Here is a 17826-nt window from a genome sequence, read left to right as displayed (position 1 = left end):
TAATGATTCAGGAATATTGAGCCCTCTTGTAATAAAAATGCTTTGAAAATTTGGATTGATTTTATTTCCATCCTCTGATAAGACATTGTTTTGCTTGACCTAGAGTTGTGTCTGCCAACATAAAGAAAGGTGAAAGATTTTAAGACTTGAACTTATTATAATGTTGCAACGCTGAGGTAATCCTCCCTTTAGGACCAGCAAGACCCTGACTGGAGAGCTATATTCTCTCTTGGGCACTACATGTAAACAAGGAGATGGATATCCCAGGAAAAACTGAAAACCACAGAGACACTTGAGGACAGGCAGAAGAAATAATTTCTTGACATTTAGCATTTGGAATAATTATTGAGAATGGCTGTGGCATTTTCTTAGAAGATTTTTAAAAGAGGAATAGAGTTTTATTTCAAAATACCCAGGATCCCACCTCTCCTCTCTTCCTTCACTGCTACCGCATTGGTCCAAGCCACCATCACCTCTTGTCTGGATTATCCCAATATTGTCCTAAGCCCAGGTGATCATGTTAAAACATGTGAGATCCTGTCATTTTACCAGATGGCTTGCCATCCTCCAGATGGCAGAATCCTTTAATTGCTTTCCATCTCACTATGAATAAAAGCCCAAGTCCTCACCAAGGCCCTACAAAGCCATTAAGGGCTGTAGGTCTTCCTTGCCACCAGAGTTAGTATCTCCTAGGTCCTGGAAAACAGCCTATTTATCAGTACTTGCTTGCTGAACCCGCATCTGCTGGGCTGGACATGAGGGTGAATGACAGAGACCTCCCGAGCAACCACTGTAGGACAAGCTAAAGCGGGTTAACCACAAATAAATGGGTAGAAAAAAATGTTTATGAGAACACCCTGAAACCCAGCTTAAGCAATGTGGCTGACCTGTGGAAGAGGAATATGAACTGCAGAACCAACTTTGGCATTGTTACCGGCAGACTTGAGTAAAAATAGGATCCACAAGTAATACCAGGAAATGCAAACCAAAGCCTTTACTAGTAGGCTTAGAAAAACATGGAAAAATCTTATTTGTTGTATTGATGAGTAAAAACGCTTCTTTAGTTTTTAACCTTAAACTTGAATGAGAAATGCAAATGTTGATGTGAAGTATGTTTGTCTTTGATAAAGATTACACAAATACAAATTTCCCCAGACCAGAAGTCAAATTTGGTCAATGCCCCCATTTCTAGACCAGGCACCACACGGTTATTTGCTGCTATCTGAGATTTTTGGTAAACCTTCAACAAATATCATATTTACTTGATTATCACCCCTGACAAGCACTGCCTCTCCCCCAACCAAACCTTGCTGATTTTGAGGAGGAAATTGGGAAATTTTTTCCATGTAATTTCTCATTTAGTAGGCTACCTTGATTGTCAGCAATGTCAGAACTACTCTGAAGGCTTGGTAGTGGTAGGTAAAGAGATATATAAATGGCCCTGTGTATTGCAAATAAAAGATTCTTAATTATTGTTCAAACTAATGGTGAAATTATCTTCAGAGGCAGCTGGGAGTAATTTATGGTCATAATTCTCCCCAGCCCTAATCTTAGAAGTAAAATAAATCCTTAAAATGGTAAATTATTCTGGTAAATGTGAAGCTAAAAAGCAGTTTTAAAATTCTCTCATGTATTTTTGGCAAATCCATCCATCTCAATATGGCATAAACATGGCTTTCAACTAATCTCACATTTATTCCCTTTGAAAGACTAAGTTTTGTTGGCAAAGTGCCTGTCACCCAGTGAATAAAGCTATTGTTTCTTTTTCTTGCTGTCAGATGTTTAAGGCAAAAATAGTGATCTTTGAGGTCTATGTGGTCAAATTGGCATGTATTAGGTACCCTACACACACCATCTGACTCATCATCTGTCAGCTGGGAAAGGCACAACTAATTCCCGAGTTAAGGGAATCTGTATTCGGGTTCCTTGAGTGTGATCACGTATATGATGAATTGTACAGAGCCTAAGACGAGGGTTCTATACTGGAAGGAAGCACCCAGAAGGCTTTTATTTATTCTTCTTGGTTAATAGGCATACCCAGAATCTTGAAGGAAGAGAGGACAGTGCATGGTGGCCAACGGCTTGGGAACTGCTTAGGGATTGCCTATGTGACCTTCGAAGGGCAACTTAACTTCTCTACTCCTCAACTTCTTCCTTCCTAAAATGAGGATAATACTAGTATTTCTTTTAAGGTTGTGAGGAGTAAATGACAATGCATGAAACTGCTATGTCTTAGGCACACAGAGCATTTAGATGGCAGCTCTCATTAATATCACTGCTAGTTCCACTCTTGATGGCATGTTTTAGGCTTCTTTAGATCCTACATAGTGTCCAACATGTGAGCACAATCAAAAGTATTACTACCCTCTGGCAGGGAGTTAGAGATGAACACTGCTGAACATTTATTCTCAGTATTTGACATTTATTATCTAGTTATAGAATGGGATAAGGAAAACTACAATGGATAAAATTCAGTGTCATACTTGAGTTCCAGCCATGATTTTAACTTCTATGTATTTTTATTTTTAAAAGTTGCTTAAATTACTGCTTTGTAAGAGCAAAGAAAGCAGCTCAATTATTATCATCAATCTAAAGAACATGGCCCTGTGCCAGGCAGTATCAAAGGGAATTTAATAGAGAAGACCTTTGACTTTAAACTTATGGGAATCAACAATATATCAAAAGATGAAAATTGTCAGCTGAATCAATAGACTGATATCAACCATAGTGAATGATTTATATTGATGATATTAAAAGACACAACTACCCTTCATTTTATAATCTAAAAAGTATAGGCTCTGATTTATGTCGTCATTAACAAGTGGAGGAACTTGAGTTGTCCTTTAGGGTTAGTATATATGTACTAACTGTGCATGTCATATAAACTTTATTTATACCGTTTTCCAGTAAATCATGTGTTTTTTTTTGTTTTTTTTTGTTTTTTTTAAATCATGTGTTTTTAAAGCATGAGGAATGAATTTATGGGGCATATCTGGAAGGCTGTGTTTAGACAACAATAAGTTGAGGAAGGAAAGCAATAAAAAATATATTTGTATTTTTATAAGTTGATTTTTGCCAAGAAAAAAGAGAAAAATATCATGGAAAAAAAGACAAAGGCAGGAATAGGCTCACTGGAGAGGGAATGGCCAAAGAGTAGAAAAGCAGTAAAAAAGAAAGCTATTTCCTACTATGTTATCTTTTCTTAAATTACAGTGTGGTATAGCTGTAGAAATCTTCAATTTTGTGTTGATAGCATTTTTCTCACATAATTAATGAGCTTAACTCTACTATTTTCTCTTTGTCACCTGATGCAGCAAGTGCAAATTAACTTTAGCTTGAGGATAGAACCTTAGCGATATCAAGTAGTTTTTCTAACTCAAGTCTAGGAATAGTAGCTTTGTATTAGTTTTTAAAATATATAATTCAAGTTTTTAAGCATCACAAAGGAAATCCTAGTAAAACATGCTCTTTGGCATGAAGCACCAAGTACCCACCGTTAACCGTGTTAGGAAAATTCTACCCAATCTGGCTACAGAGAAACTTCATGTACTGACTTTTCTGGAATTCTTTAATGCTTTCTTTGTTCCAGCTGCTTGTTTGAACATGGTTAGATGAATTCTGGATGCCAGCAGGCTCAGGTGGACCAAGTTTCAAATCTTAGTTTTGCTGCTTACCTGTGAGACCTTGAGCTAGTGACTGAACCTCCCTTAGCCTCATTTTCCTCAACCGTAGATGGGGATACTATCAATACTACCTTGCTGGCAGCTGTAGACAGCATGTGTGTGGAATACCTGGAGCATAGTAGGTTCTTAATTAATGAGCGCTTTCTCTCAAACTCAGAGGATCCCACAACGGCATCTCCCAGGTTACGATACTGTAATTGCTCTACTCTAGCATCAACGATATATAATTCACAGAGTGTCATAGTAAGCAAACCTTTTGGTGTCATGTAGTCGTGGTGTGATCTAACCAGGTGCCACCTTCCACGGTCAGAGAGAGGGAGCAAGTCTTGAGCATGAGTTCGCTGATAAATGAACAAATTTATTCCTGCTTCTTCAAAGTCCACAGATTCCTGCCTATGGTTTCCTTGAGAGGAGCCAGAGTCTCCATGTTTCTCTTAACCTTTCCTTTCTGTTCTTAAAACAAACCCTCCTAAAATAACTGGAAGGAATGATACCATGCTCTATATGACCCTAATTCAGTGACATCTGTCTTTAATTTAATATTACATATAAGTTATTAACCCATGCCAGAAATGAAACAGACACTCAAATGCCTTGTTGTCCTAGGGTAGATTAGCGGTGCCCAGACCACACTTTGAGAATGTCTTCACTAACATGTCAAGAGCCTTACTGAAATCTCCCATCTGTTTTCTTATTTCATGAATTTGTCCTGTATGCACAAATCCCACACACTACTAGCCCAAGACTGTGTGCGATGTAAAAGCCAGTAATGATTTGCAGAAAGTAATATTCTAGAAAGCTATTCTTAGTCTCATAGTTCTTGGATTAATACTTTCAACTTAGTTTTTTTTCAATATTTTTATGTTTTATTTTGGATAATTGGGGAACAATTAAGATACAGGATGTTAGCAAGTGTTTTTGAAAACCTTGAGACTAAATTATAAGAACTACAGACACACCATCACCACAGCCCACTTGGCTTCCTTCTCGTGGTGTTCTCACCTGTCCTGCTTTGCACATGGTTTTCCTTGAGGTTATTATCTCCCCACAGATGCATACCATGTTTTGAATTTAATTGGTGTAAATCAGGTTATATGGACAGCATTGGCACTTGATTTCATACCCACTGGTTTACCTACATAAGTTAAATTACATTGGATTTAAGATTAAAGAAACTTCTTACAGCCACAGCTTGCGATGAGCAAATAAGAGTAGGACCCAAATGGCTGCCCCTCCTGAGCATACCTCCTACCCTCCTCTAATGTTCCCCAAATCACTAACCACCCTGAGCTCGGAGTAATTTCCATTGTCATTGGGGAAAGATTTCTGGTGGAAATGCTCCCAAAATTCTAAGTCATGGTGGGGGATGCAGAGATTCCTAAGATTCAAAAAGCATTTTTAATCATCCATGAAAATGAAAAAGTAAGAAACTTACAAACCTTTTCTTTTGCAGTCCAGTGTTCGTATGGGAAACACGTAGTTGTGGCAAAGAGAAGAGTCCACCTCGGGCTTGATGACTGGGGGTTTCCCTGACACTTGGGGTTTCGGATCCAATTGTTCCTTTTCTTCTTCATTACATAACTGTTCAGATTTTATCTGCCTCAGTTTTTTATTTTTTAGTCCTTGTGGGCTTTCACACTTGGCGTAGTTCCCCAAATTCCGGTTCCTTGGAATCTGCAACATTGAAATAAGCGTTTCCATCTCACAAGTACAATGCCAGGGATTGTCATAAAGACGCAGGTAGCTCAGGAGAGGTGTGTAAATGAACACTTCCTCTGTCAAGACTTTGATCTGGTTGTGCTGCAGTAAGAGAGTGGTAAGTTTATTTAAACCAAAGAAAGCCTCACTCTCAATTTTGGAGATCTCATTCTGTTGCAGATCCAAGCTTTTCAGCTTTTTAAACTTGGAAAACATGTTGTTCTTCAGTACGCGGATTTTGTTTCTTGCTAATAGCATGTGCAGTAAATCCTGAGGCCAGCCGGGCAGCACATAAACTAGTTTTCTCTCTTGACAATCTAAGTATTTCTCATGAAGATATGTGTACACTTCACAGGGGAGGCCTGGAGCGTAGCGTTTGACCAGGCTGGAGCCTTTCCGGCTCCCACCAGCCCGGCTGTGATTCACTCGGTTTCTCGCACCGCCAGGGCTTCCTTTGCGCTCAGCGGCTTTACAAAAGAAGAGCAGGATTAAGATGGTAACCACGCGCATCCTGACATCCAGCTGGCCCCAATTACTTGGTGTGACAGGTGGAACAATGAAAGTATTCCTTTGAAATCCAAGTTTGGGTAATCTTAACTAATGCAGTTCAGGAACAATGAGACCCAGCTGAGGTACGGTGGAGTCCCTAGATTGCAGGAGGAAAAAATATTTAGAGACCATCGTGAGCACCGCAACTGACAAATAATAGCAAGTTTTCAAGTTACTTTTATGTTTAAGCAAAGGCATTCCGTTAATAAAGGCACATGCAGAAGAGTGGTGTAGAAGGCGCCACACCCTCCTACTTGCCTGGTTTGGTGGCTAAATGTTCGGGCCCTGAGTGTGAATCAAGGCTCTTCTACTTGCTGAACTGTGTGACCTCAGGCTAATTATTTAACCTCATCTCCAGCATCTGTAAAGTGGGACTGAGGATACCTCTAGTATTGTTGGGAAGATGAAACAGGCTCATGTGCATCAGACAATTCACAGTGCCTGATCCAGGGGAAGTACTCCACACTGTTAGGACTTAGCATTATGAAAACTGAAACTGGATTCAAGAAATTAAAGGGATTCTCCTTACGGCTTTAAGATGTGCAAATAAGAGTAGAACTCCAATGAATGTTCTCCTGAGCTTATTTTTTTCTTTCCTTTACTGTCTCCCAATCACCAATCATGTTGAATGTGGGCTCCAGAAATGCTCAGGGTAAACGGCAAATGTCCTTGTCATTTCCTGCACACCTTGGCTCAAATGTCACCTTCTCAGCAAAACCTTCTCTGATTGCTCTATTTAAACATAGTACCCCTTCCCACTCGCTGGTCGCCCTCTACTCCGTTTCTGGTTTTATTTCTCTCCAGGGCACGTATCACCATCTGTTATTTCTGTTATAAGATATTTTGCTTCTTTTGTTTATTGTCCTTCTCCCCCAACTAGGATGTAAACTTCCTAAGGGCAGGAATTTTTCCCTATTTTGTTCACTGCTGTATTTCCAGCACCTATAGAGTTTCTAGCACATAGCAGATTCTTGATAAATATTTGTTGAATTGCATGAATTCAGGTAACTACTCTATAAAAATATTAATAATCTCATAAATTTAGTTATTATATTTTTTGGTATCTATTTTTCCCTTAAGTATTACTGATGACTTCCAAGAGCTGCACATTTTTTTTTAAAACATCTTTACTGGAGTATAATTGCTTTACAATGGTGTGTTAGTTTCTGCTGTATCACAAAGTGAATCAGCTATACATATACATCTATCCCCAGATCTCCTCCCTCTTGCGTCTCCCTCCCACCCTCCCTATCCCACCCCTCTAGGTGGTCACAAAGCACCGAGCTGATCTCCCTGTGCTATGCGGCTGCTTCCCACTAGCTATCTATTTTACATTTGGTAGTATATGTAAGTCCATGCCACTCTCTCACTTCACCCCAGCTTACCCTTCCCCCCTCCCCCTGTCCTCAAGTCCATTCTCTATGTCTGTGTCTTTATTCCTGTCCTGTCCTTAGGTGCTTCAGAACCTTTTTTTTTTTTTAGATTCCATATATATGTGTTAGCATACGGTATTTGTTTTTCTCTTTCTGATTTACTTCACTCTGTATGACAGACTCTAGGTCCATCCACCTCACTACAAATAACTCAATTTCGTTTCTTTTTATGGCTGAGTAATGTTCCATTGTATATATGTGCTACATCTTCTTTATCCATTCATCTGTCAATGGACACTTAGGTTGCTTCCATGTCCTGGCTATTGTAAATAGTGCTGCAATGAACACTGTGGTACATGTCTCTTTTTGAATTATGGTTTTCTCAGGGTATATGCCCAGGAGTGGGACTGCTAGGTCGTATGGTAGTTCTATTTTTAGTTTTTTAAGGAACCTCCATACTGTTTTCCATAATGGCTGTATCAATTTACATTCCCACCAACAGTGCAAGAGGGTTCCCTTTCCTCCACACCCTCTCCAGCATTTATTGTTTGTAGATTTTTTGATGATGGCCATTCTGACCATTGTGAGGTGATACCTCATTGTGGTTTGATTTGCATTTCTCTAATGATTAGTGATGCTGAGCAACCTTTCATGTGTCTGTTGGCAATCTGTATATCTTCTTTGGAGAAATGTCTATTTAGGTCTTCTGCCCATTTTTGGATTGGGTTGTGTTTTTTTTGACGTGGAGCTGCATGAACTGCTGCTGCTTGTATATTTTGGAGATTAATCCTTTGTCAGTTGCTTCGTTTGCAAATATTTTCTCCCATTCTGAGGGTTGTCTTTTTGTCTTGTTTATGGTTTCCTTTGCTGTCAAGAGCTGTACATTTTTAAGAATTGTTTTCATCTTTAAAATTCTGAAATTGGTTTTGGTTTGCACTTATTACTTAGGACATAGCCCATTCTTGGCAGAGACAGAAATATTCAAAATGGATTTATAATTAATAACATTTCTGTTGTTATTGTCATGGGGGTCTTTGGTTATAACTGGCAGATATGTTTCCTATTCATTGTAGCAGTGTGAATGCCAGGATCACCCCCTTACCTGGAGTTTTCCTGCTTGTACAGGTCTTCTCCATCTAGAATGCCTTTCCCCTTCTTTGCTCCAAGCATTCCTCCCATTCACTGTTTTGTGTCCCCTCCCCTCACTGCTTCTTTTCTGTCTCAGATTTGGAGTTTTACTTACTGTTAGTCTAGACCCAGAGAGCTGATTGTGTAACACAAGTCTTGTTTCCCCTGCCAGATCACAAGCTGTGCAGGTGTCTCTGGTTCCAGAACTAATCAGGCACTTGACCTTTCTGACTCTCCACATCTCAATCTGCAACTCATTGTAAACTGTATGTAAATCTAACCTAAAATATAAATATTTTGTTAATTACTATGCATGATGAATTATTCATTATATTCATGCTTAATTATTTCTGGGGAGGAAGTGTGCTGATGTCTGCAACTTACTTTAAAATGCATAAAAAATTAAGATGGATTGAGGGCCAGAGAGATGGATGTACAGGTGGATATGTGATAAAGCAAATATAGTAAAACATAAATTGTAGAATATGGGTGGGTGATGAGTACATTCACTGTACAATTCTTCAATTCTCTCAACTTTTTTGTATGTTTGAATGTTAAAAGGAAAACCCCTCAAATTAACAAAAATGTCATGCCACAAAAAAGACAGGTTTTCTTCAAGTGCTTCAAAGTTGAAAGCTCTAAGTATATACAGTTTCTTACCAAAACAGTAGTTTTCTCTTTCCCCCTTCCTTCTTTAATCCTCAAACAATAATAAACATGTGTATACTTTTTAAAGCCAAAATAAATCATTTTTTCTGGGGAAAGGAAGCCATATACTTGGACCAAGTTATTTGCCGGGGTTTTGGTTTGTTTTCTAATGAATACGCAGCAGTGAATGTAGGATGGAAAAATTTTAAACATTTGTAATATGGTGTTTAATAATGTGTAACTTGTTTGATTTAGGCCTCTGTAGAAACTTGCAAGAGCTGAATGTCTCTGACTGTCCAACACTCACAGTGAGTATAAGAAGCTTATTTTACTGTTGTTTATATAGATTCAGACTTGCTCCACTGGAGCACTAATACACAGAGATTCTGCCAAAATACATGCCTGTGTGCTCATTTAGGATTAAATATGGAGAAAAGCAAACTATGTTAAACACTGGCAAGAAATTTTATCCAACTTATATAATGCTCTTATTATTCCTGTAGATATGTCCAAGGTTGGAGTCTCTGGAAAGTGGAAACTATTCAACAATTACACAAAAATGAACTATATTTACGTTTAAGGCCATGTGTGTATGAGACAGAAAAAATTGGGCCCCAGCAGAGACAGTAGGCTCAAGTTATAAGTCTTCATGGCTATCACTGTGGCGCCAAAGAGGATGGAAATGAACATGTAACTCTAGCCAACTCCTTCCTGGTCCCTGTCTCCAGGCTTTCCTCTACTTCCAATCTGTCTTACACCCTGTGGACACAGAATATTCCTTCTTAAAGGCAGATCTGACCACTTCACTACCATGTGCCATCATTTGTACACACACTTATCATCTACACTATTGGAGAGAGTCAAAGCTCTTTAACATTACTGTACCTTGGAGACCCTCGGTGGTCTTGTCTCTGCCTCCCTTTCCAGCCTCATCTTCTTATAAATCCTGCATGTACATTAAGTTTCAGCAGCCACAAGCTGCTATGCTTTCTTTCCTGCATGCACCAAGCTCCTCTTGCTGTTTTGCCTTTGCTCCGGCTGTGCTCTTTGCTTGGAGATGGGAGGGAAAAGAATGAACAGCCTGATTGCTTCCCCCTCCTCATTAAGCACCAGCTCCAGGATGAAGTCCATGCCCCTTGGCACAGGTGGAAAGACTTCGTGAATTGGCTCCTCCTTGCTACCTACCCAGCCTCATCATTAACAGTTCTTTCTTTCAGATCTCTACTCGATTTCATTCTTTCTGTGGATATTTTTAGCACCTATTATGTTAAAGATATATTTATCTTTATATATAAAGATATATAGGGAACTTATATGTTATAAAATAGAGGTTTTAAAGGGAATTTAAGATGAATTAAGTTTCAGTTCTTGCCCTCAGGGAGCTTTAGTTCTCACTTGAATAAAAGATCATATTCTTTAATTTTGCTTTCTAATAGGAAAGTCAAAACAATTCCATCTGTGTTGAATTTGTGAACATCAAAGTCTTTTCCAGTTTTAGAGTTTAATAATGTACAGGGCTGATAACTTTATCCAGCTACATTTTACTATTGTCTTTCCCTTTGAGACAAAGACTGAGAGACAGGCTTACATTTAAGGAGTTGAGTAACATTCATTCAAAAAGCTTTGATTTCTAAGAAGCTTGCCTTATGAATATATTACATCCGGAAAGATTTGAGTGCATCATGGACAAATTCATAGACCATCCTGCAATGTAGACACCGAAACAATTTTTGCATTTATGTGCTCAAGTACTTGGGGATTGAAATTTGAGCTCTTTTAAATATTGAGAACAAAATTCCTTCGAACTTCCTCCTCATCTCAAAGGGAAAATCAGATTATTCTATGTTACGTAACGCCTACTTCATCTTCCTCTTGCTGGCTCCCATATATTTTCATCTGTGTGGCTACCTCTCTAGGGTGTAAACCAGCTTTCTATCTTCCTCCTTGTCCCATTTCATTTGCATTTTTGCCAGAGTCTTCCACCAGGTGCGCAATCACTTTGACGGTTGATTGGCACCATGAACATTTTTGAAGATAGGTTCTTCGTATTGAACTATAATGCCACACATGATGTTTGTTCTCTCCATTCCTGCTGGGAAAAAGTGTACTGTATCCTTTTTAATCTGTACATGTATATCCAAATCCTACATTTTGGTGGTGGAGTGTCTAGAAAAATTGCTGGTATCTTGAATGCAGTGGCAAGAGTACAGTGTTTATTGAAAGCCCTGCACTTGTTCTCATGCGTCATTGGCACATAGAACCTTCCAACAACAGAACTACAGTTTTACAACTTAAAAAAAAACCCTTCTCTTCTCTTTAAGGTGTGGTTTGCTTCCCCTGTAAATCAACCAATTCTTATCCCATGTGCAAGATGCTCTGACCTACAGGATTTGGTTATTTTAATATTCATGATTCCAGGAAGTAGCTAGGAACAGAATGTTAGGCATTGATGGTCCTGCTGAAAGTAAACCTTTGCCATCCTTAGTGGCGTTCGGGGCAGCCATATTGACCATGCAGAATTCTTCCCCGAACCTGATCTCCTAGCCTAGTGCCAGTTTACCTCTTCCTGCAAAGGCCTATTCTTCCAGGACAATGTACCACAAATATTTAAAACTAGCAGACCTCTTCAGTGTTCCTGGGGAGACTCATAAATCATTAAATAAAGACAAACCTGCTGCTACTCATTCTAGAACATTTTATAAATAGTTACCAATACAAGAAGCAGCACCATTGCAATCAAAGCTTGAAACACATCTGTCTCGCAAATGTTAATTTAGGGCTCATGCTTGAAATCACTCTGTTTTTCTGTCTTTCTCATGTTGCAGTCATACTGTTCTCTTGTACTGGATTTCAGCTCTCTGGGAGAGGGTTGCCTGAATCTTTGATATTCTCCCCTACAGTACCCCCTACATTGAATTTCATGTCCAACACTTACACAGCCTATATTTTGCTTCAGGACATCTCAAACTTACCATAAATTTGGTGCAAGTCTGTTTAGCTGTTTTAATATCTTCAGTAACAGAACCACAGAAACTTAGTCACACACACACACACCTCTATATAAATATACATGTGTAAATATGGACTCACTTTTTAATGAAGTCCAGCTGAAAGAGTTTCATCCTGTCTTTCAGAATGATTTTAGTAAATTTAAAAATGGATCCATTTTTAATCATTTTCATGTATCTAACGAGTCAAGAGTGTTTGACACTTTGACACGAGCTCAAAGGGTTGAACTGGCAAGGGTTCAGATTTTAATCAAGTGTCATTGTGATGGAATGGGACTTTATTTCCAAAGAAAGGGAACGGGAGGGAGTAATGAACCTTCAAGCAAGCAAAGCCATCACCTTCTACTTAATTTGATTTATAAATAATAACAAAGACTATGAAGAGACCAAGACTTGCATATACTTTTTTGGAGCAGGGAGTGAGATAATAGAGAGATAATGGGGAAATAGCAAAGCCTGTTAGACTTTGATAAGATTCTTCCCTGTGTTTTCATGCAGGATGAATCAATGAGATACATCTCTGAGAGCTGTCCTGGAGTCCTGTATCTCAATCTATCTAACACAACTATCACCAACAGGACGATGCGACTCCTGCCGAGGTAATGCTTGTGTTATTTGTATTACACTGAAAATAGTTAGGCTCCTCTGGGCTCTGACTTGCGCTAGTATTCCCCAGAGGTACTGATCCTTTTACTAACACCCCACCACCTTGGTACCCCTATTCTGATAACAGGACTGTTTTCCAGTCCCCAAGCTAGTGCCTATCCTCTCCCTCCTTAGCCTTGCCTTGGCCGATATTTGGGGGTCACTCTTGTAGCAGTTTGCCCAGTAGCTTGAGTTAGGCTCTGCCTATCTCTTTCTGGTCCTCGTTCCTGGGCTTTGGAGCCTGACCCATCAATCCCAGACCAGTGTTTGGACTTCTCTACAACAGAACCCCAATATCCTGCCTCCTTAGACCCTGAGCACTGCAGAGCCAGGTTCCCTGTTGCCATGCTCTGGTTACCTGTTGGGACCCCCATCACCTCCAGGAAACCTGATGCTTGCGGTTTTTTTGATCTATGGACGGTTGACAAGCCAGCACTTCTTTGGAGAAGAAGGGAAAGAAGAATATAAGACATCACTAAGAGTTGACAGAATATTCAATTTTATCAAAAATTTACGTCATTCAATTATTCTTTATTTTCACCAAGGAAAGACTAATCAGGAAGAGTATATGCTCATACTGCGAGAGATTCAAAACAGCTTTCAAACTACTGTGAAAGAATGAACCATTTTTGAGAATGTAGCTTTTTTGAGATCCTTCGAAAAACAACAGTGAGGCATTTAGAGAAGCTTAAACAGAGAAAATTATAGGTGGTAATTTTCCTTATCTTTTCTCTCTAACCATTTTCTGGAAATATGCAAGACTAAAAAAAGGTGGTAACATATTTGCTTTATCTCATTAATTGACTCTCCATATTCTAGTCAGTCAAATCTATCAAACATTTCCTTTGAAATTTCTCGTGAGTCTTTTAAAAAATAGTGTTTTCCTCCTTCCAGGCATTTGATATACATTTATTTTTTTTCTTGTATGATTTGTTTTTATTTAAATTTATAATCAACCTAGAATTAATTCTGGTAGATAAATGAAGCAGTGATCTAACAGGTTCATCAAACTATGACTTGTGCAGCCCAAAGCCTGTTTTTGTGCAGTCCATGAGCTAAGAATATGTTTTTTTCACATCAAGAGTTGTTAAACTCTTGGGGATAGCGGGGCAGGGCAGGGGAGGGGGAGAGATAAATTACGAGTTTGGGATTAACATATACACACTACTATATATAAAACAGATGAACAACAAGGACCTACTGTATAGCACAGGGAACCCTATTCAATATCTTGTGATAACCTATAATGGAAAAGAATCTGAAAAAGAATATATATATGTATACTTGTATGTATAACTGAATCACTTTGCTGTACACCGAAACTAACACATTATAAATTAACTATACTTCAGTAATTTAAAAAAAAGAGTTGTTAAATAACTAACCAATTATTCCAGCGTCATTTATTGAATAGAACTTTTCTCAAGTGATGTGTGATACCTCTTTATATATCTAAAATTTTTATATAGGTAGTACCTACTAAAAACTCATCACCTTCTAAAGTTTTTGTACATGTTACTATTATCTATGTTCTAGAGGTTATGTCCACTGTATCTGTATGGTTAAAAATACTACGGCACTGTGCATCTCTTCCCAACTCCATGTTCAGTGACCTCTCATTGGTAGCTTAGAACCAGCCAAAATGGGAGTGTTCTGTACCATGAAAAATGCCATACGATACAAATTAGGGTTTGATTTATTTTTTTGTTGATTGTTTAGACTGGAGAAGACAAGATAGCAGATTAAACGTGTGTCATGTCTGCAACCTACAGAATGGAAGAAAATATTTGCAAACGATGTGACTGACAAGGGCTTAGTTTCCAAAATATACAAACAGCTCATACAAGTCAACAATAAAAAAACAAACAACCCAATCCCAAAACGGGCAGAAGACCTAAATAGACATTTCTCCAAAGAAGAAATACAGACGGCCAATAGGCACATGAAAAGATGCTCAACATCGCTAATTATTACAGAAATGCAAATCAAAACTACAATGAGGTACCACCTCACACCAGTCAGAACGGCCATCATTAAAAAGTCTACCAATAACAAATGCTGGAGAGGGTGTGGAAAAAAGGGAACCTTCCTACACTGCTGGTGAGAGTGTAAGTTGGTGCAGCCACTGTGGAAAACATTATGGAGGTTCCTCAGAAAACTAAAAACAGAATTACCATATGATCCAACAATCCCATTCCTGGGCATATATTCAGAGAAAACTATAATTCAAAAAGATACATGCACCCCTATGTTCATAGCAGCACTATTCACAATAGCCAAGACATGGAAACAACCTAAACGTCCATTGACAGATGAATGGTTAAAGAAGATACATAATACAATGGAATACTACTCAGCCATAAAAGAGAATGAAATAAAGCCATTTGCAGCAACATGGATGCAACTAGAGATTATCATACTAAGTGAAGTAAGTCAGAAAGAGAAAGACAAATACCATATGATATCACTTATATGTGGAATCTAAAATATGACACAAATGAACCTATCTATGAAACAGAAACAGAATCACGGACATAGAGAACAGACTTGTGGTTGCCAAGGGGGCAGGGGGTCGGGGGAGGGATGGAGTGGGAGGTTGGGGTTAGCAGATGTAAGCTTTTATGTATAGAATGGATAAGCAACAAGGTCCTACTGTATAACACAGAGAACTATATTCAGTATCCTATGATAAACCATAATAGAAAAGAATATTAACAAAGAATGTATATATATGTATAACTGAATCACTTTGCTGTACAGCAGAAATTAACACAACATTGTAAATCAACTATACTTCAATAAAAAATATTGAAAAAAAATGTCATGTCTGTAGCTGCAACATTATGAATAGCACAAAAAAGTTGAGGAAATATCTTTTCTGTACTTGAAAACTGTCACATCATTGATGGATGAGTGAAATCTGGACATAAATCTTTTTGGTTTTACTTTTGTCTTACCCATTAATATAAATAAAAATATTCGTATTGGAATTATACCCCTTCCTCAAGCTTTTGAACTTTATTTTTATTTTTTGGTTAAAAAAAAGAAATACATCAGTGACCAATTTTATTTTTCCTTTGTGTGCACATAGGAGAAGACAAAAGTACTAGCTATATTTATGAGTTAGGCAAAAGTCAATGAATGAAAGCATTTTGTGAGAATGAACTGACTATATGAAATTAGCAATAAATAGTATTGTGTATGTTATTATTTGTAAGTTGTGTGCTGTACATCTTTTATATATGTAAAATAGTTAATGTAAAATAGTAAGATGTGGGCTTCCCTGGTCACGCAGTGGTTAAGAATCCGCCTGCCAATGCAGGGGACACGGGTTCAAGCCCTAGTCCGGGAAGATCCCACATGCTGCAGAGCAACTAAGCCCGTGAGCCACAACTACTGAGCCTGCGCTCTAGACCCCACAAGCCACAACTACTGAGCCCACATGCTACAACTACTGAAGCCTGCGCACCTAGAGTCCATGCTCTGCAACAAGAGAAGCCACTGCAATAAGCCTGCGCACAACAACAAAGACCCAACTCAGCCAAAAATAAATAAAATAAAATAAATAAATTTATTTAAGAAAATAGTAAGATGTACAAATTTACAGTAAACATATATACATTTATATGCATACATGTTTTTGAAGAACCAGCTGTTAGATATTTACCAGTATGTCAATAATTAAAGGTAAAATAAGTTGGGAACGAATCCATATTTTTACAATATTTAGTCTCCCTATCAGGAACATAGTATACTTCTAAAATTTTTCTTTCAAATGTTCTTAAATGTCTCAAAATTTTGTTTTATTCATATGGATAGTCTGTGGTGTCTTTTTCATTGCCATTGTGAATAGTATCCTTTCTGATTATGATTTCTCATTTTATTTTCTAAATGGTTACTTTTGGACTTGGGCATGATGTACATGTATCTTTTTAAACTTTTCATTTATATGATTTAATTGATTTCTTTCCTTTTAAAATAAAAAATAGAGCTATGAAATTACTTCTAAAGAACAACTTTGGCAAAGCTTATAAGATTTGATAAATATTGTTCTCGTTTTCTAAACAAACTGTTGTATATTTGATTACCTCTTTGACCTAATAATTATTTAGAAGAGGATTTTTGGTTTCAAATTGTTGAAGTTTCTTAATTAAGCTTATGTTTTTAATTCTAGTTTTTTACACTGTGGTCAAGAAATGTGGACTGAATTATTTCTACTTTTTGAAATTGATTGAGATTTCTTGGTGGACTAGTTTATATAATCAATTTCAGTAAATCATCCATGAATGTTTAAAACAAGAGAGTTTCTTTCAGAGAACATTTCTAGGTGTATATGCACATATATGTATAAATTCTCGATATGTCAAAGATAAGTGATATATTAGTTGCCTATTATGATAAAGCTTCTATTAATTTATTTTTGTTATTTTACACATAAAGATTAATAAGTAGTATGTTTCATTATAGATTGTAGCATTTGTTCACATAAAATTATATTTTTTATCCTGGTTGATATTTCTTTGCCTTAAATTCTTTTTAATCTGTTATTTATACAGTCACCTTTGGTTTCTTTTGTGGTTTTGTGTAATAACTTTATGTATACCCATATTTTTAACCTTTGTGTTGCTGTATTTTAGGTTTATCTTTTACATGCAGCACATAGTTAACTTCTATTTTTAAAAATGTCAATCTCTTTGCCTTTTTAAGAGGGAAGTTTAAAAGACTAATATTTCTTGTCAAAACTGAGTGTATGGTCTTATTTTTATCATCTTGCTTTATGTTTTAGATTTTTTTATTTTTTATGTTACTGCACTGTACTCATCTTTTCTGCCTTTTGCTATAAAAAGTGTTATTTCTATAATCTGAATGCATTTCAAAGATATATGCATATTCTCTTGTGTATTCTAACTAGTGGATATTTGTATGTTTTTTAAAAACATGCTTTAACATGCATTTCTCTAATTATCAAAGTCATGATGAAACAGTAACTTTGGCTCCCCCTGTGTTAGGTAAGAGATCTGATACACTTTAATTCTCCCTTGAACTTGACATTCTTCTACTTCCACTCACCTATATGTAAATACCTATTAATTG

At 37.4% G+C, this 17826-nt stretch overlaps 2 protein-coding genes across 4 annotated transcripts in view; one reads left to right on the top strand and one right to left on the bottom strand.

Annotated features, from left to right (window-relative positions):
* Positions 1–17826, top strand: part of FBXL13 (F-box and leucine rich repeat protein 13) — a 190347-nt gene that overhangs the window by 80299 nt on the left and 92222 nt on the right. Inside the window, exons 10-11 of the mRNA XM_059932534.1 lie at positions 9335–9387; positions 12586–12686. Of these exons, the coding sequence (XP_059788517.1) occupies positions 9335–9387; positions 12586–12686 (154 nt within the window). The remainder of the gene's footprint in view (positions 1–9334; positions 9388–12585; positions 12687–17826) is intronic.
* The window catches only part of LRRC17 (leucine rich repeat containing 17), a 171312-nt gene that overhangs the window by 73975 nt on the left and 79511 nt on the right, over positions 1–17826 (bottom strand). For all 3 annotated transcript variants that reach the window (XM_059934117.1, XM_059934118.1, XM_059934116.1), the window contains exon 2: positions 5123–6027. In XM_059934117.1, coding sequence (XP_059790100.1) covers positions 5123–5891 — 769 coding nt within the window. In that variant the 5' untranslated portion in view covers positions 5892–6027. The remainder of the gene's footprint in view (positions 1–5122; positions 6028–17826) is intronic.

The sequence above is a fragment of the Balaenoptera ricei genome, chromosome 9 (genome assembly GCF_028023285.1).
Source record: "Balaenoptera ricei isolate mBalRic1 chromosome 9, mBalRic1.hap2, whole genome shotgun sequence".
In the NCBI taxonomy this organism is placed as follows: Eukaryota; Metazoa; Chordata; class Mammalia; order Artiodactyla; family Balaenopteridae; genus Balaenoptera; species Balaenoptera ricei.
This window is presented reverse-complemented; position numbering and strand designations above follow the sequence as displayed.